The following is a 20,521-nucleotide window of genomic DNA, read 5'->3' on the forward strand; positions in this document are numbered from 1 at the left end:
TGTGAAAAGAAAATGACCTCCCTGGGTTGTCTGTTGATTTTACTGCCCCATGGCCGCTCTGAGCTGAGGTCAGGTCTTCCATTTCAGACCTGGGATGTGGCGACTGGAAAGTTCCCTAAACCTTGCCGTGCACAACCCTTCCCCCAGAAACCCCACTGCATCTGTGGAGGCCCCTGGCAAGGGCCCCCGACTAATTGTGTGCAATCTGACTACTCTGTGTGTGTGCGTGTGTGCTGTGCTGTGCATGAGACGAAGTGTGTATGTTTGGTGTTTAGACGGCTCAAGTGGAGTTGGCGTGTGTGTGAGAGTGAAATGAGGCATTTTATTGAGAAGGAGGGGAGCACCAGTGACCGAAGCAGCCGAGTAGTGCATCACTCAGATGCAGGAAGAGGATCTTTGAGCTGGCCCCCATCTCTCACCATCAGCAGGAAGCTAACAGCACCCCACCCCACCCCACCCCACACCACACCATGGTCAGGGGTGAGAGCGGTGAGAGGTAGAGTCATGATTTGGGACTGTGTGCATGCCTGCATTTCTGCATTTTCTCTCTTGCTTACTTTTTCTCTTTCTCCTCTGCTTTTACTTGATTTGTTGAGCTGATTCTGCTCCCTCTTTCATCATCACTCGCTCTTTTTTTATTTCTGTCTCTCTCTTTTCCTGTTCTGGATCATTCTCTCAGTTCTCTGTCTGTCCCTGTGTGTGTATGCTGGTTGAGCGGTTGGGAGGGGAAAGTCCTGAGGCCGCGCTGCTGTTTGTGAAAATCGCTTGGCAGGAAAGAGAGAAGAATGGATGGGTGGAGGAGAGGAGGGAGGTTAGGAGGAGGGTGACCTTACTCTTTCAGTCCGGCCTCTGTGTGTGTGTGTGTGTGTGTGTGTGTGTGTGTGTGTGTGTGCGTGCGAAGGCTGCCAGATGCAAGAGCAGTTCAGCTTGGCCACATCCAGAGAAAAAGGGAGAGAGAGATGGTGGAGAAGAACAGAGGGACATGGAGACAGGAGGATGGAGGTTAAAATAGAGATAGGAAATCTTATCATAACCCTTTAATGTCTACTCCTCCCCCCCTCTCTACCCCCTCTCTGTTACACTGCTGGTGCTCCTTTGGCCTGGTGGATTCCTGGAGCTGCTGCGAGATTCTTTAGCTGCCTCTAACCCACTCTGATTGACAGATCATGATTACCTCTCAACCCCTTACACACACACACACACACACACACACTTTTCTCATCACTGGGATGCACACTGCTCTGATTCCACTACCGACCGATCCTCTTGTTGATTTAGATAAGCACACACTACATTCCAGTGAGAGCCATAAACCATTCGCCGCTCCACTCTTCTGTCGGCCATGGCTGGCTCACAGCCTGTACCTGCCTCAAACTGCTCTTTTGTTAGCAGGCTACAGGCCACTGGAAGAGGTGAAGAAGAGGTTGCACTGTGGAGTTGAGGGAAGAGGAAAAATAGATGAAGGGAAGAGGAAGAAAATGATGTGTTGATTTGGGAATGAGGGGGATGATGACCTCTCCAGGGCCACCTCCTGCACCAGACGCACCCATCAGAAACATGGTCTCCTCCACTGTTGAATGGTCCATGGAGCTGGCACAATACAGCCTTTTCATTCTCTGTGTGTGTGTGTGTGTGTGTGTGATTGAGGAACAGGGAGAGGAAAAAGTGAGAGTGATTCAGAGCGCAAAAGAATATGTGTGTTGTTGATTGGGAACTCTTGAGATCTGAACATCGAGATGAAAATGTGGGATGCAAAACCGATGTATGTGACCGGAAAAAAAACTGTGAGCTGAATTAATCATCAGAGAATAACTCACAAGTGCACCTGCAGTTCCCTGCACAGTACTAATAAACAACAGACCTAGACACACACACACACACACACACACACACACACACACACACACACACACAGCTTGGCTGCAGCAAGGTTGTAATTTGTTTGTAGCCAAATTGTATAGAAGACTAAGACAAGACAAGCGACACATGACATGACAGGGCTGTCCTTGCACACAGACGGGGGCACAAAGCGTAGGCTACTGTGCTTTTGTCTCATGGGCCGACTGCAGTTGATTGTGTTCCAGCGGGGTGAGTTGGCCGAGTGGAATGCCTTTGCTTGTCCACCACTGAGCAGTCAACCGGCACGATACAATGGCAAGTCTGTTTCACACACAGACACAAACACACTATATATATATATATATATATATATATATATATATATATATATATACCACACACAACATATACAACACACATACACTAATATACCACACACACACACCACCTACTTAATTGCTTGCTCACATACACACACCTATACAAACATTTAACCTGCGTCTCCTCTCTCCCTCCTCTAAAGCAATCAGACGGACACTCTCTCACACACACACACACACACACACACACACACACACACACTCTTTCCAGAACGCAAGGGCCTTGTCCACACCTACTCTCCCCATCTCCGCCTCCCATGTTCTCACACATGCTTCAGGCCGCTCCTCAGCTGAGCGAGTGCTAGACCAAACATACGCCAGAGTGCTTACATGTGTGAGAGATAAGTGGACAACGGGACTGCATGCAGTCTGAGTAGTGCTCATGGCTCCTGGTGAGTCAGGAGGAGGACGAGCTGAGCACCGAGTGGATGTACCGAGCGGCCTGGAATATCTGACTAGCTTCAAACTAGCCGAGTTCCGCTTGTCTGTACTTCCCCCTCCTCTTGTGTGAAGGTTGGTCTCACACGTGTAAGTGTGTGTGTGTGTGTGTGTGTGTGTGTTGTTTGTGTTGTGCCTGTGTGTGCACACTCTGCAGGGGTGTGTGACTCAGTGGCTGTTGATATTTCCAGCGAAGGTTCTGAGAACACTTGTCTGGTGTGTGTGTGTGTGTGTGTGTGTCTGCCTGTATATGAGTCATCCGCCATGTTGTTGCCCTTCGTCCCCTTACACCTACCCACATGCTGCTTGCAGCAAAGCAGGACGCTTTCACAGCTACCCCCACCATGCACAGTCACACACACACACACACACACACACACACACACACACACACACACACACTTCCTACTCTCACCTCTGCCTTCATTAGCACCCTGGCTCTGGTTGGCTTCCTTCCCAGCCTCTGTGCTCAGGTGTTGGGGTTTGAATCAGCCAGGGGGAGTCGGCTCTCCATGGGTGCATGGTCCATCTGGTCTGTTGTGAGACCACTGGAGTTCCTGTCTTACTCCTGTTCTCTGAACTTATTTTGAAAGGAGTACTTTCTGTGTGTGTGTGTGTGTGTGTGTGTGTGTGTGGACCAGCATGGTGTGATGTTTTTTTTTTTTTTTTTTTTTAATGAAGAGGAATCGGGAGTGCTGGACCGTGCAGGAATCCAGTGAGGAGCACTGGGGTGTACGCTTGCACTCCCTCCCTTAATCACACGCTCACACACTCTCCCTATCTTGCATTCACACACACAAATGTGTGCACTCTCTCTCTCTCTCTCACACACTTTCTCTCTCTCACGCTCACTCCAACGCTCTCACACACACACACACACACACACATTCTTAATCACAGTCTTCAGGAGCACCTCCACTAGTGGCCCCAGGCCCCGCGTCCCAACAAAGGGCGGCTTTCACCTCTCAGGAATGCACCCGCACACAAACCCTTCAAGAAGATAACTCACCTCCCTCCCTCTTTTTTTTTTTCCTTCATTTTATCTGCTTTTCAATCCCCCTTATCCTTCATTCACTCTCTCACTCTCTCACTCTCTAACTCTCTCTCTAACTCTAACTCTGTTGTTGTAAGGTGCACAGTTCACATTCGTAGTGTCACTTGCAGCCTGATTCTCTGAGTGTGTGATCAATTTCAAAGGGAGTGTGAAGGGTCGGGTGAGTGGGTGTGCAGGGGTTATAATCAGTGCCTTAATCAGGGTGTGGTGTGTTGTGGGTTTGAAAGTGAAGACGGTGTCAGCTTTGATATGTGGAGTGGAGGCAGATTGAGTTGTGACCTATACTCCTCCCACGACGGACACAACATTCTCATGCTACTCCCAATGATTTCTCTCGTGTCTGTGTGTGTGTGTGAGAGAGAGAGAGAGAGAGAGAGAGAGGGGCTATCCGCTGAAGCAGGAATCCAGTGTGGTCTCTCTAAAGTGGCTGGAGAGGACAGAGTGTGGATGAGTTTGGCTACATCCACACTATCCTGCTTTCATTTTAAAACGCTATAATAAAACAAATACAATCTCCATCTAGACACACATTTGCAATTCTGGAACCTTGGCTGCAATAGAACCCTGAAGTGTGGATCACATGATCATTAGCACAAATCACATGACCTTTCACGCAATCAGTCAGTATTGTAAATGTCAGTGTTCTGAAATGTAACTGCACTGCACTGCACTATGTAAAAGCACCAATTTCTGCCCCTTTCGTTTGAAAATAAGTACTGTTTTAAGTAAGTACTGTTTAAGTAACAGTAGCCATAGGTATGTAGATTTGAACATAATCTGGTTTTGTTCTTACGGGATCTTTTACTGCCTGAAAAATCCGGTTTCATTTACCGTGCTCGGAGTTTGGTGCTGGGCTGGTGGATAACCTATATCCACCCACTCACTCAGCACATCAACAGTTAGACCGAGAATTCTCGTCGTGAAATCAAAATTCCACTGGAGCTCCAAGCGGTTTTGTACATGCAGCCTTACCACACTGTTTACAGCTCTTCGAGTCACTGTACAATGTCATTTAAATGGTCATTTAAATACACTTATGGGGTGGGTGCTTGCGTTTCTTTAGGAATTTGCCGTCTTGGTTTGTATCTGAAATGAATATTAAGCAAAACCTACACGTAAAAGGGTGAAAATACGGCGTGGGCGGATATAGGTGACTTTCCGATACAGAAGGCACCAAAGAAAAGCAAGGCAGTGCTTGTATCTGGTTCTCCCTGCTGCATTCACCACTGATGGGCAAGTAGTGGAGGGAGTTTTGGAGAGTGGAGAGACATCAGACTGACGAGGCTCAATCAGCTGACGTTTTTCAAATGAAAACGACGTAGGCAGCGCTTTCAAATTACTCTGTCATTTTTGAGCTTCTGAAACGGAATAGAGTAGATGAGAGGCGCAAACAAAAGAGAAGTGTTTCGGATTCAAACGAAAACGGAATAGTATGGATGTTGTCTTTGTCTGCAGCCTGCCGTGCTCTCTACCATGGGGCAGTGTGGGATTTGCAAACTGCTTCTCTATTTCTCCTTATCCCTTCCCTCCTCACTCTCTGTCTCTCTCCCGACCTTCCCGTAAGCTCTGTATCACTCACTCCCCCTTTTTACTTTTTTTCTCTCTGACCCATGCATGACTCTTTCGCTCTCTCTCTCTTTCTTTCTCTCTTTCTTTCTTTCTCTCTCTCTCTCTCTCTCTCTCTCTCTCTCTCTCTCTCTTTGTGGTTTGGCTCTCTGCTTTGGTCAGTGAACAGGAACCCATTGCTCAATGAGGGCTCAACACTCAATGTGGTGACTGCTGCAGAGAGATGGAGGGAAAGAGAGAGAGAGAGAGAGAGAGAGAAAGAGCAAGCGAGAGAGACATGTGAGAGAAGGAGATGAAGAAAGAAGGTCAGGATTTCTCTCTTGTGTAATAGTATTGGTATACACCCAAGCGCTGGCTCTGGGATTCCCATGGCAGGTTATTAGACAGACACACACACACACACACACACACACACACACACACAGCCATCTCTCACTCCATTAATTCCATCTCCGCTTCCTAACTGATTCTCTTTATCTTCCCTTCTCTGTATCACTCACACTTTATCAGGCGTGCACACACACACACACACACATAGATCTTCAGCAGGATCTTCAGCAAATGTACAGGCTTGCATAACTTATGTTTCTCGTATGATGCCCACTGTTTAAGTGTCACATTTGATCTCTGGAACAAGGGAAAATAAAAAACAACTGCTAAACCAACACTCACAAAAGCACAGACTGCAGGGAATAATGCATTTGCAGCACGCTTGCGATGTTCACAGTGATTAGTGGTTTGAGCGTGCGTGCATGCGTGCGTTTGTGTGCGCTGGCACAATTGGCGTGTAGTGGTGCCTGCATAATAAGAGCAGATGGAATCTACCAGCAGGTCACATGTTGGCTGGAGTGGCAGGTTAAGAACCTGACCTCAGATCATATGTTGAGATTCATTCAAATATCTATTTATCTTTCTCAGATATTTACTTTTTTTTTCAAATAAACAAAACAACCCAACACCTGGTGTCCTGATGCCAATAATGCCGGGTGTGTGTTGCCTGAAGTGGTTGTTCTCAGCGAGCGACACACACATGCACACACACACACACAATCCCCCACTCTGGTCACTATGCTATTTATAGAGCTCCTTTATTTCCAAAGCCCCTGGCCCATCCACCTCTCTGCTGTGTGTGTGTGTGTGTGTGTGTGTGTGTGTGTGTGTGTGTGTGTGTGTGCGTGCGTGCGTGCGTGTGTGTGAGAATGGAAAACTGGGTCACAGGAGATAGAAACCATCCCCAGTTTCTGTGTGTGTGTGTGTACCAGTTCTAATATGTGCACGTTTATGTAATTGTTGACATTTCCTGATGGATGTGTGTGTGTGTGCGTGTGTGCGTGCATGCGCTTGTGCTTGTGTGTGCATGCGCAGCTGGCACCTGTGAGTGTTGTAATTGGAGCAGCTGGAGTCACCGAGGCAGACCAGGCTCCATCAAGCTACAGCCTCCTGCTTTTTGTGCTGTGTGTGTGTGTGTGTGTGTGTGTGTGTGTGTGTGCGCGCATGCACAGTCCCAAATGAGCAGTATAGTAAATGTTCTATATGAATGTTTTGATCGGTCTGTCCTAAAAACACAAAATTATGTTTGTGTGTGTGTGTATACACTTGTAAAGCTCATGGCCTATTCATAAGGCTTGTTGCATTCTGTGTGTTGTCAGAATTTTAGGAGCACTAGAACCAGCAACTGACAAGGTATGCCTTTCTTGCTTCACCAGCAAGTCACACACACCCACATATACACACCTCAGATTCCTGTTGCCTTCAGGAAGGCATCTGAAGAGGGTATTCTGTATGCCAGGTGGACATATTGTAGAATACATTTTGTTGGTGACATGACACACACACCCACACACACACACACACACATGCACCTAAACAGCATTTGCATGGTATTTTGAGTGGTTTGATCCACGGAGACCTCCAATGTCATTTTTAACTAAACCATGCTCAGTTAGCCTTCTTCCATGACACTTTATTTGCCAGACTTCTGCTACACCCACTAATAAATTGGCCAGCTATTTATATCACTTTGCCTGTTCAGTAGAGTTCATCAAACATTCTTTAGTGCCACACTGCAGTTTCTCTTTATGTTCACCCCACTGCCCTCTCTTCACTTCCCCTCCTCATCTCTTTATCTCTCTCTCTGTCTCTCTCTCTCCTCTTCGCCCTTTTATCTAAGAAACAGACAGGCAATGGCATGAAAGGAATTCTGAGCTCACCTTGCTTCCCATCAGATAGTGAAATGAAGGGAGCGAGAGAAAAAGCTGTGGGGTGGTGAGATGCACAGATAGAATGCAGGAATGTTAAACATAGACCTACATGGAATCACTCTCTATTTCCCTCAATCCCTCTTGCTCTCATACTACCTACCCCTGAACACACACACACACACACACACACACACACAGAGCATGTGGTTATATACTTCCTGCCTTTCTCTGGAGCATGAGACGCCCTATCTGTGGTAGTTTTAAGGTCACACGTCGCCATAATTAATGTCTGGTGTTCGTATCTCCCTTTAAATAGCACGACATGAACAAACAAACATTCTGCCAGTCTAAAGCAATCTCTGTCTGTGTCTCTCTCTCTCTCTCTCTCTCTCTCTCTCTCTCTTCTCTCTCTCTCCTCTCTATCTCTCTCCCTCTCTCTCTCAATCTCTCTGTCTCTGTCTCTCTCTCTCTCTCTCTCTCTCTCTCTGTCTGTCTGTCTGTCTGTCTGTCTGTCTGTCTGTCTGTCTGTCTGTCTGTCTGTCTGTCTGTCTGTCTGTCTGTCTGTCTGTCTTTCTTTCTGTCTGTCTTCTCTCTCTCTTCCTTTTTAACTCTTTGTCGCCCCCATCTGCCAGATCAAATCTCTTAACACACATGACGCACACCCACACACACACTCCACATAAGTCTGTGCTGGTGTCCACAGCTGCTTGGGCAAAGTACACAAACAAGTACACTACAATCATGCATCAACTAACACACGCATACACACACATAAACACACAACTGGCACACATACACACACAATAACACACATAAACACACAACTGACACGCATACACACACAATAACACACAACTGACACACACATATACACGCACATAAACACATCAACTGCATATGTGTAGACAGTAGACACTCATGCACATCTACCTCTATTCATACAAAATGGTTAATGATTCATGTCAACTGTTGTTGAGGGTGTATTGAACAATTGACGTAGGCTATTGTTTCTGATATTTCAAGGAATGAAGTGCGTAACACGCATTTGGTGCATATTATTTGCACTATTATATTGACTTTTGCTTTACTTTTACATTACTTACTACATACTTTTACTTTTTGCACTATTATATTTACTTTTGCACTATTATATTGACTGTCTACTGTATGCACAATTGCACAATTTCAACTCAAATTTTGCTGCTCTTATTTTCTTCATTGTATGTGCCTTCTTATTTTTACTTTTTATATTGTTTACTTGACTGTTATGTTTGTCTGTGGACCTAATTGGTAAAATATGTCTTGTCTCCACTGTGGGATAGTAGGAAACGTAATTTCGATCTCTTTATATGTCTTGACGTGAAGAAATTGACAATAAAGCTGACTTTGACTTTGACTTTGACTTTTATTATGTGCACACATGTGTAGACTTAGCCATAAATAGATACACCCTGCCTCAGGTTATGATTTTGAATCAGAAATGTTGGCTGCCCTATTGTACCGTTTAATCCATTATGCCAGTAGGGTGTGTGTGTGTGTGTGTGTGTGTGTGTGAGTGAGAAGAAGACACTGGGAAGCCCCGATACAAGTCAAAAGGAAGCGTCTTGCTTTGCATGGGAAGTGTTGTGTTGCTGGCAGGATATCCTGTCTGGAGTCATGGAGGAATGGGATTTTTGTTGTTGCCCCAAGTCAAATATTCCAGTTCTCTGGCAACAGCATTCCTCTCTTCTCCAGCCACTTTGCCCTCCGCTGTCATCCTCCTGTCCTGCTTACATGCTCCCGTTATTCTGTTACCTCTCTCTCTTACAGTAACTCTCTCTATCCTTCCGTCTCTCTCTCTCCTCCTCCGCACCCCTCCCTCTCTCTCTCTGTCCCTGGTGCCAGCCACAGTAATGAGTCCCACGTGGCCAACGTCTAACGGAGGCATAATTAAAAAACACACACTGTTAATTTAAGCAGCGAGGGCGTTTCCAAACTGACACAAGTCTCGCTCACACACACACACACACACACACACACACACACACACACACACACTGAGTGTCCATGGACTGTATGACAATTTCTGTCTTATCCTTACTTTTTGTAATTACTTTGTTTTCTCTCTCTTTCTCTCTCTCTTTGTCTCGTAACTCAAGCGTGCGGTTAAGGTTGCTTTTTAAACCATTCCATCAGACACCCCGCTGCAATTTTAATGCAGAATCATTGCCTGCGTTGCACTCTGCTTCTACTTGTCTCTCCTATCTGATTGGGCCCTAGCCGTGGTGACATCACTCCGCAGAAGTTTCTGGAACGGTGGGGTTTATGATGTCGCCACCTGATCTCCGCAGTCATGGCGATCTTTTAACGGTAGGGGCGTGTTTCTTCTCGAGCCCTGAGCCCCCACCCCCCAGTCGTGTCAGATTCAGGACTTAAGAAGAAGGGCTTATTTTAGCCTGGGGGGGTCGCTGAACCCCACTACCAGAATCGAGGCTCCACCAAATCTCCTCCCGTCTCGCCCCTCTTTGATGTCAATAGGAAAACATTCCTACAGGTCATATGTGATCTATTTAAGAGGTTTTAAGACCATGTAAAATTCAAGGAGATTGTTGGCTGCTGCAGTAATCCATTAGCATCAGATGCCCATTCCTTCTCTGTAATCGGTTTGTTTAAGCCCCTCCCCACCACAGAGAGGCGCTCCAGTGCAAAGGTGATAGTGGTATTGTGAAGCACCTTTGGGACATGCAAAATCCCTGAGGAGAAGAATTTTGGCAAAGGTTTAGGAGAAGGCCTCGACTTGCTCATACACACACACACACACACACACACACACACACACACACACGCTCACTCGCAGGTATGTGGGCTCTGCCAAATACCTGACACCAGTACATGCAGGTGTGTTGTACAGACTTGTGACAAAGCAAAGCTTTTTTTTTAGCTGAAACTCCAACCAGAACTCAGACTCTTGACCTTGCTGGTGCATTGAAATGCAAATGGGTAGACAATGTTCAGCAACCTTAAAGGAGGTCCCCTTACTCTAAGCACCCAAATTAAAGTCGTGTTAGGTGTGCCAAGATGAATCATGCTCATTACGACCGAACAGATGGCAGGAGGGATCTGGTTTGTGTAGTGCAGTGGGTCCCTCTGAGCAGTACGCAGCGCTGATGTGTCAGAACGTGCCAGTTCCCGAAAGTTTGTTCTTTTGAAAGGTCACTCGTTGCCTCTGTAGCTGTGCATGCACAGCTCTTTGTGCCCCAGCCTCGAGAGAGTTTGCGAGCGTGACTCAGTCTAAGTGTTGCAGGTGTGTCCTTCCAAAAGCCGTAAGGACAGTCTACCGTAAGCCATCCTCGGCGTTTTAAAGCTATGTCACGCAGAGTGGCTCTCGGTCACACAGCTCCAGCCACCGGAGTTTCTCAGAGCACACTCATTAAAAACCCAACAGGAGCCGCTGCCAAGCATTGAGCGCAGCGACCGCCGTGTCTCGCCTTTCACTAAAGCATAAACAGTTTAAGTGTCACCACGACAGCGGCACGTCATCCACTTCCAAACACGGTAACGTTCCGTCTTTCACCTCACGTCCTGTCAGGAGAGTGAGAGAGCAAACGCAGCCCCTTTCTGTTTTGGCTACGCTTGGAAAAAAAAAAAAAAAAAAAAACCTTGGGCTCACAACGATTTCTATTTTGGTCTGAAGTAAATCAGGAATGCTTCCTGAATTGTAACATTCCTCATCGATCAACAGTCCAGTCCCCCAAAATCGCCACGGCGATGTGTCAGTCATGCTCATATATGGCCCTTTTCTGGCTTTACTGTATGGCTCGGAGCCTGTGTACACCTCTCCCCCTTCTCATTGCCCCCCTTTCTCTTGGCCAGAGAGGGTACGCTACAGGAATGGCGTGAGTGTTGAGTGTTTCCTCTGGACGCAGGGGCTAGTGTATCCCCCAGGGGAGTGCCGTTATCTGGGCCGGCTGCAGAACAAACACCAAGGCTGTATACATAATCAAGCCCTCTGGAATGTTTGAGTCGCTCCACTCCGGAATGGGAAGGACCCCCTTTTTCCTCTTCACCGACCCAGCCCACTACTTCACGCTGCTTCCCCTAAAGCGAGTCTGACCGTCCAGCTGAACGGAGCGTTAGACTGTAACGCGCCACTCGACGTTTTTCGCAACTCGATGGAAGAGGAGATTCCATCAGATTGTGACGCACACGGAACATCAGAGCCAGACCCCAGCATGGAAAGGATGTCCATGACCGACTCAGTCCTGGAGGGAATGAACATGCTGGACGATGTTCTTGAACAAGCATCCTCCCCAGACATGGACCAGTACAAGGAACCGGAGCAAGAGACGGTGTACGAAGTAGAACGTGAGGAGAGCGAGGTACCGTCTGAGTCCAAAAGGGAGACTGTCTATGAAGTGGAACCAGAGCCAGCTTCAATCAGACTATCGGAGCCAAAACCGAGCCAACAGGCTGGTGAATCTGTGCCAGTTTCAGACCCAGGGGCGGATTTGGACCCAGTAGAAACATCTCCAGTGCGGGAGAGCCCCTCTGTGCCAGATTCAGTCTTGGAAGAGCCATCAACACAAGAACTGGGCGTCCCAGAAGGACCTGTGCCAGTTATGGACACTCAAGACGTCTCATTGCCAAGTGGAGGTAGGACTCTCCCTCTCTAGGCTTGCCCACTTATCTGTACGACCAAAGAGGAACACTGGGCCTGAGGTCAACTAAAACAAACAAATCAAACAAATCAGATAGATAATAGAGAAATATCGCATGATGAAGAGTGAAAAAGACAGTGAGGTAAAAAAAAGGACACTAAGAGCTTACGCAGCGATTGAATAGAGTAAAGATGGACAGATTGGACTGAGATCAGATGAAGCCGTGTATAGAAGAGGATAAGGATCTAGTGATCGGATATAGGAGAGTACGGCTATGTGATGGGCAATGTAAGGATAGAGAGATTAGTCAGAGGAGTCTAAGGATGGAGAGATTGAATAAATAAGTGTGAGGATCAGACAGGAGTTCAATAAGGGAGATAGGGGTTGATGTTAATAGGCTTGCAGAGTTCCTGTGCGTCTGCCACACCCTAAGTGGGCATGGTTTTGTGATAAGGGCTGAGTGTGTGTGTGTGTTTTTTTTCCTCTCTCTCTTTCTCTCCACCTCTGCTTCTTTCACAACCTTTCTCCTTCTGCTGAGTTAGTCTGCTCTCACTCACACACTTTATTTGGAATCAGCGGCTTCTCCGTGCATACGCCGTGCGTGAGTACTCTCTAATATCTACTATCACACTATCTAACTCTCTTTCTTTCTCTCTCTCCCTGCTCTCTCTGCCCTCTCTCTTAACCTGCTGCCATCTTTAGACTGCTCAGCTCAGGGACCAGACAGTGTGGGGCGTAAACTTACCCCCTGCTCGAAAACAACCCCCAACCCCCTCCTCCTTTGCGTCGGCTCTGCTTACCAGAGGGTGATGGGAGCAGCTTAGAGTGGAGGTGCCCGTCTCTCTCTCTCTCTCTCTCTCTCTCTCTCTCTCTCTCTCTCTCTCTCTCTCTCTCTCTCTCTCTCTCTCTCTCTCTCTCTCTCTCTCTCTCTCTCTCTCTCTCTCTCTCTCTCTCGCGCTCTCTCACCTTCTCAATATCCTTCCTTCTTATAACGAGAGTGACTACATTAGCGTGGAGAGATCTACCCTCTTGTGTGTTTTTCCTACCTGTTGCTTCTAAGCACCGGTAAGTGTTGTTTATGCCATAGAGATCTGTCCTGTATTTCTGAACTGTCTTCTCGTACATTACGGAGTTTTGTGCGTCAAACCTCAAGTACCTCTAGTACCTTAAACCTCAAGTACCTCTAGTGTATTTACTGGAACTTAAAGGACGTGGTTCATTTTTTTCCCCTGTTCCTGATGTTCTATTGCGAAAGAGTGGGTGTGTGTGTGTGCTAGATTAGTAGTGTGTTAGCAACAAATAATGGTGCTTTGCTAGGACTGTATATGACATGTTTATGGCATTGGGGAGTGGCAGATCTTACTGATGCATATTGCTGAATGCTTTGGTGGTCATAAAGATCGATCTGCCACTGCTTCAAGTGGATACGTAGAAATGGTTTTAAATTATTCTGGGATTTGACTGGAACATGAAGAATGGAAACTTTTCTCGCATGTCTCTTTGCTGCCATACTGGTTGTCTGACATGGTGTGTGCCTTTGCAGTGTTCGTAGCCTTAGGCAAAGGAAAATGTGGATTGGGAAACACTAAGTGACACTTATAAAAACACACACACACACACACACTTACTCACACCCACCTGTTGCGCTGCCAGCCAAGTAAATAAAAGGTGTGGTGATTACGTGTTCGTTCCGGACTGCAGTGACTAGTAAAACTTTAACTCTTTTGATACCACAGTACTGAGTTCACTGAGCTATGTGACAAACCGTGGAAATGGAATACACTTGCGCAAGTGTTGGTTGAACGTGTGTCAGTGTCTGTCACCAGTTGTGCAAGTTATGGCTCTTGTCAGCACCTGCTTAAGACAGAGCTGTGAGTGTGTGTGTGTGTGTGTGTGTGTGTGTGTGTGTGTGTGTGTGTGTGTGTGTGTGTGTGAGTTCACTCTTTCTCAGACATGAGATGATCTCTGTTGCCATCCCACAGATGGAAATGACCTCCGCCCCAGTGGCTTCTGGGAGGTTTTGATGTTTCACCATCCGCTCATGACTCACAGTCCTGTCGTGCCTCTGAGTTGGTGTCTCATTTGGCATGCTCCTCTCATGCTCCCCTCACTGAAACATGGCCATATTGATATTGATATATGGGCAAAGCCATAAGGCCACAAGGAGAGGCCAAATGGGGTTTGAGGTTTGACCGTGGAAGCCTGCAGGTTTACTGATGCTCAAGTGTGTTACCTGTGTCTGTGGTGTTGGGTGGGTGTGTACCTGTGTATTGTGCTACTGAAGATGTGACTCATTTGTATGCATTTGTGCTTTGCAAAAGGTTCTGGTTTTGAAGTCTCTTCCTCCTTTGCCTTTCATAGATGCTCTGTTGGCGGACCTTGAGTCCACCACTTCTCACATTTCAAAGCGGCCAGTGTTCCTGCCTGACGAGACGCCCTACTCCTTCCCCACCGGGGGAAACGCCTACCCCGAGGTCTCAGCCACACCTCCGGTGCCGCCTCATCCCACCGCCGAGGCGTTGAACGGCACCGTGCTAGACCCTCCTGACTCACACCGCTCCTCCACACAGGTGAGTTTGATAATATGAGTGCACACTTACACACCACACGGACACAATTGCCCATCCCATCCACGTGTCTGTACATGTACACAAATATGATCAGTTGTAAAAACCTAAACTGGTCTAGATGTGCTATAGGCATTGCCAAAGAACTATGCATAAGCATCTACATTCCCAATATAAACACATGATGCACAGTATTATACATCAAGCGTTACACATAGATGAGCATGGATAGCTGTACAACCAGTCCATATACAGTGTATGTCAGGAATCCATATTGACACAGATCGTATTGACTTTTATTCCATGTGAGTCTGGGCGTTGATGAGCCTGACCAGTGGTGTGTCTGACTGTGTTTGTGTTCCATCAGTCGATCGGGTCAGCCCAGAAAAGCACCTGGTCCAGAGACAGCAGCAGTCCCCCTCTTTCTCACGGCGAGGAGGATCACGTATATAGGTATGCTTATACAGTATCAGCAGTACTAACAGGCCTACGTGGATGCTTATAGGACATTTCGAGCAAAACACACTATGCCATTTATACATTTTGTAACAGCGTCTCTTTTGCCTTCTCTTGTCCTTTTCCTCTAGTTTTCCCAATAAGCAGAAGACTACTGACTCTGCAGCCGCAGGCATGAGCTCATCTCTGGGCAGTAACCTGTCGGAGCTGGATCGGCTTCTCTTGGAACTGAACGCCGTGCAGCACAGCACACCCTCCTTCCCCGTCGAGGGTAAGATTGCTTGGGCACAGCAGGGGTTGGGGTAGGATTTGACTTGGAGAGATTTGAAGAATAAGTTCAATTAAACTGGTAATGAAATTGTTACCAAATGTATGGCAGTGGAATTGTGTTTGGCTGAATGTTTTCACTAATTGTATGAAAGTGAAAATATGACCATTGAGTTCGAAGATATGGTTTATTTTAAAAGAGGTTATCAAATAAGATGTTTAGATGTTTTTGTTATTTTGCGTCATATTCCAGACCTTCCACTTTTAGATTTTTTAGTGACAGATTCTAGTTCGTTTTTTTTAGTCACAGATTCCTTTGTTTGTAGAAGTTGGCTCTATGCTGTAAACTGAGACCAGTTAGGATTTAGAACCCCAGAATATCCCTTTAAATTACTTCATAAATCACAACTCTGCAAAACTAGGTCTTACATTTCACCACCTTCCCTTCTTCACAGAAGAAGCACCCCCTGCCCTCCCCTCCAGCAGCGTCACCACACAGAATGGCATCTCGCCCCCTGGCAAAGCCCCCCCTCCTACTCTGGAGAAGCCCAAACGTAACGCAGCCGGCCGGGGAATCGAGGATGTGCGGCCCAGTGTGGAGAGCCTACTGGACCAGCTGGAGAGCTCAGTGCCAACCCCAGTGTAAGACTTGCGACATTTCTCTTTTTAAAGTTATATTTTTGGGCTTTTTAGCCTGTATTTGATAGGACCGTGAAGAGTGGACTGGAAATTAGTGGGGGAGAGAGATGGGGAGTGGGTTTGGGAAATGACTGAAACCTTGGTCCCTGTGTGCACTATATGTGTCCTACACTACTTATGTGGTATAGGACACCGCTGCTAGCTGCAATATATTTCTGTTTTAAGACATGTCTGTTTTGCTTACAGATGTGATGATTCACCAGTTTCCTGTTTTTGTTTCCCCCACTTGCCTGATGTTTATGTTTGTTTACGCTTTTCAGCCCCGCCCCCTCAGTGGCCACAGTGGAGTTGAGTGACGGCCAGGAGGAAACGCCTTCCCAGCAACAGGCCCGAATCTCTGCCTCCTCAGCCACACGAGAGCTCGATGAGCTCATGGCCTCGCTCTCCGACTTTAAAGTCCAAAGCAATGTAAGTCAAAGATTGATGGAGAGTCCAACAGAGAGAGAGAGAGATGAATGAATGATTAGAGAGAGTGAAAGAAAGATTAATGGCTGTTATGGAGGATCGGCATGAACAGAAGGGAAGTGTCTGAGAGTTGCAGTGCAGAAATAGTCACATCCTGTGATACAATGTCATACAGTGCCTGATCTGGGAACTGAGATCACAATCCAGATTGCCTGTTTGTTTTGACATCTGGATGAATGCTCTCTCTGACAAATGATTGTTTTCCTCTGACAGATTTTTCTGACTTGAATCCTTAGCGAGTCTGAGGATACATAAGGGTAAAATAAATTATGTACATTTAAAACCTTCTTTGATACATGGCCCTGCCCCGTAGTTTGCTGCTATACACTCCCTCGTGCTCATCCTGTGAGGGGTGGGGGTTAGGTCAGACCCTAGAGTATGAGTATCAGGTTGGTTTTGGCAGGGGAATGGCGCCTTTAACATGTGTGGATTGCGGAGCTCATGTTATACCTTAGTCTATAACTCTGGCCCACCACCCTTCTACCCTTCATGGCTTAAAATGAATTCCCGCTGGTTGATGCTCAGTGATCCAGAAACGGCCTCATCACCCAAGGGGGTCTGGTGCTCAGATCACAGATGTCTTAATGTCTCAGAGCCAGAGAGCCATTTCTGTTTAATGCACATTGGAAATTACAGTCTGAAAATAGTGATAACCATCACCAGAGGAAAGGCTGGTTTCCTATCCATATCCACTTACAAGCTCATTTGAGTGAGAATGTGGAATACATTGGTACATTAACAGTCTGGAAGTCTGAGAGATTGGATATGACATACGGACAAAATGATTTTGAACCCATAACACCCCTCTGTCTTTTACATCCCTACCTTAACAACATATTTCTGCTCTGGTTTGTTCATATTGTTCTGCAGTTTTAATTTCCTCTCCCTAATTTCTCTCTTTACTACATTGTTTTCCTTTTGTTAACCCATCTCTCCCTTTTCTCACCAGCTCTAACCCCTCCAACTTTTCCACCTGTTTTCTCTTCCCTTTGTTGTCAACTGTCTACTCCAGTCTGGTTCTCAGTGGTCTGTGAATCTGGAACCTTTATCCCCTCCAACCACTGATCCCCCTGCAGAATCACCTGCTCCTGATACCTCAGTGTCAGGTCTGACCCTGCCTCCTGAGCCCTTTCTTGAAACATCCCCTTCCTCCACACCGCTTGGCCTGGAGCTTCACATTGATGAGGAGAACCTGTCTGGGAGTAGTTCAAACATCCCTAAGACCTCCTCTCAGAGTGTCCAGTTTTCCCAGTCCCGTACACTGGTCACTGCACTAGACAGGGGCTCAGACTCTGGCTCCCTCTCCATGTTCAGCACCCACACTGAGTCCCTAGTGGTAGTGTCCACTACAACAGGGCCTTCCTCTGAGCTACCTAACACAGATTCCTCATTGCCCCTTGCTGCTACTGCTGCCAAGGCCCCCACTCCAATGGACTCCAATATTGCCCCAAAAAACCCTAGTCCAGTTGTGATTCCTAAGACCTTTAGTCCAGTTGTGGTCTCAAAAACCTCTAGTCCAGTTACGATATCAAGGACATATAGTCCACTTACTATCCCAAAGACCTCTAGTCCAATTACAGTACCTAGGACATCTAGTCCACTTGCTATTTGGAAGACATCTAGCCCAATAACACTTCCTAAGACAGCTAGTCCACTTACTATCCCGAATACATCCAGTCCAATTACAGTTCATAAGGCCACTAGTCCACTTGCTATCCCCAAGACATCTAGTCCAGTTACAGTGCCAAAGGTATCTTCGAAAAGTCCTGTTCCAGACGCAAAGAGCCCCACTCCACCTTCACTTGCAAAGAGCCCTACGCCCCAGTCTGGTGCCAAGAGCCCTAGTCCAATTTCCATTCCCAAGAGCCCAAGCCCTGTCCATGTTGCTAAATCCCCTAGTTCTCCAATCAATACCCTCAAATGCTCCAGCCCTATTATGGTAGCAAAGAGTCTCTCTCCACCCATGCTGAAAGAGACGATCCAACTTGGAGGTACCTCTGAAGAACTAGGTATAACCCTACCCTGTTCAGAACCCTTATTGGAAGAAGTTCTAGACAAACTTCTGGCAACCAGTCTGACACAGCCTGAGAGAACCTGGCCAATGAAACCTGTGACTCGGGAACCCGAAGAGGGGTCAATAAGCCCGCGACAGGGTGATGATGGGGCATCAGGTACAGAGGAGGACTATAGAAGGTGGATGGAAGATGGACATAGCACGCCTGGAGAAGGGAGCCTAACCCCTTTCACTGAGGGAAGCTGGATGGATGAATGCATGACCCCAAGTTCTGGCACTGGGACTCCGGATGTTACTATGGACCTTCCACTCTCCCAGCCATCAGCCGTGGAGCGTCTTTCTGCGTCTGGTCAAGTAGGAGGCTTAATTTGGCATCAGAGCAGGCTGGCCTGCAGAGCACCATATGCTGTTTAAATCCCCTCTTATATTAGTCCACCAGTCAGGCCAAAACCCTGCTGTGATACACTCAATCTGCCTCGGTGCTTTCTCAAGCTCAGATGGTGTAGCACACTAATAGGTTAAATATAACACAGTGACACAAAGCACTCATGTAGAGAAGTTAATTAACACTTGTATAAATGGCACCATTGCCTCTAACTTAGACCCATTGACCCATCTTAAGTTCACCCTGCTCTCAAAAGCCTATTTCATTATTGGTTGTTTTGCATTTACCAGTAGAGCATTACTGCTGTTCTTAAGTTCTGAGAATCTACTGAATATGCTTCTTGTGAAAGATTGAATGTGGTGCAATCTTCTGCATGGAAGTACGACTTTGAGCAACTTTGAGATAATAACACAGATAAGGTCCTCTGAGCAGAGATGTGGCTTTGGAGTCGAAAGGTGTGCTCGGCTGTTTTTCAGTGGAGTTGCATGTCTGTGCTTGCTACTCTCTCATAGCTGACTAATTCAAGGCTGGGCTTGCAGGGCTTCATTTCTGTTGTACTTAAATCTCAAATATTCTGCATGCCATCATTTAATTTACCTGTGAGATCCCTGCAAAAGTGTTGCCCTCAAGCAAATGAAGCATATATGAAGCCTCTAGGTGACTGACTATTATGGCTTCTCACGTTGCATGTCCTTAATTGTTCCATATTTGGAGGGTGCCAGGTGTGTTCCATGCATGTAAACAACACAACAAATTTGAACCGTAGCGTGCACAAATGGCTTTTAAGTTGGTGAGGTCAACTCAGAATTATTTCAGCTACCCATTTTTTTTGGAATGAGCCTGGCTGTTGTGTGTTTGTGTGCACCTGAGTTGTCATGCCTACATTTGTGTGGGACTTCAGAGTGTTGGCCCCATGGGACTTTGAAATAGCACTGCATCTTGGGCAGTAAACAGAAGGCATTTTTGGCATACCAATAAAATGGAATGGCATTGGACAGTTCAAGGAATGAACTTGGTTGGCTTTTTGTGTGAGGTGGAGTAGTTTGCAGACAATTGCTTCGTGATCCAACTGCTCACAGATAGCAGACAACTCTAGAGGAAGGAGCCTCCTCCATCTCTTCCCATCCCACTCCCGCAGCTCAAGTCGGTGATCAAGCGCACCAAGGAGACAACCAACGTGCACCCCATGTACCGTGAGGGTATGATTCGTCGTAAGATGGGACCCACCCTCTTCCACAAGAGCAACTCTCAGGACCGCCTCATTGAGGAACTGCAGGGCAAGCTTGGGATTGTACGCCCCGAACCACGGCGCCGCAAGCAGCCCGATGACTGGCTGACAGAGGGAGTGATTGTCATGTCTAATCCGCAACGCACACGTGAACGGGGAGATGCGACTGTGGATAAGGTAGCACAGTTGCCGGCTCTCAACAGGATGTCATTTTTTTACAGAATGGGATTTTTTTGTTTAACATGTTTGAAACAACAGTAAAAAGATCATTGACATCCAGATCACCCTCATTTCAGATCAGCAGTGGTTCCGTGGAGACAAACTG

At 46.8% G+C, this 20,521-nt stretch overlaps 1 protein-coding gene across 5 annotated transcripts in view; it reads left to right on the plus strand.

Moving 5' to 3' along the window:
* pxna (paxillin a) overlaps positions 1–20,521 on the plus strand; it is a 41,921-nt gene that overhangs the window by 8,421 nt on the left and 12,979 nt on the right. The window contains exons 1-8 of one of the 5 annotated variants that reach the window (XM_048258390.1): positions 11,447–12,110; positions 14,477–14,685; positions 15,050–15,135; positions 15,270–15,409; positions 15,864–16,047; positions 16,365–16,512; positions 17,582–18,937; positions 20,107–20,373. In XM_048258390.1, the coding sequence (XP_048114347.1) occupies positions 11,630–12,110; positions 14,477–14,685; positions 15,050–15,135; positions 15,270–15,409; positions 15,864–16,047; positions 16,365–16,512; positions 17,582–18,937; positions 20,107–20,373 (2,871 nt within the window). In that variant the 5' untranslated portion in view covers positions 11,447–11,629. Of the gene's footprint in view, positions 1–11,446; positions 12,111–14,476; positions 14,686–15,049; positions 15,136–15,269; positions 15,410–15,860; positions 16,048–16,364; positions 16,513–17,581; positions 18,938–20,106; positions 20,374–20,521 lie in introns of those variants that run through there. The other 4 variants (XM_048258389.1, XM_048258391.1, XM_048258393.1 and 1 more) reach the window with 4 other exon arrangements.

Source organism: Alosa alosa, chromosome 12, assembly GCF_017589495.1.
Source record: "Alosa alosa isolate M-15738 ecotype Scorff River chromosome 12, AALO_Geno_1.1, whole genome shotgun sequence".
Classification (NCBI taxonomy): domain Eukaryota; kingdom Metazoa; phylum Chordata; class Actinopteri; order Clupeiformes; family Clupeidae; genus Alosa; species Alosa alosa.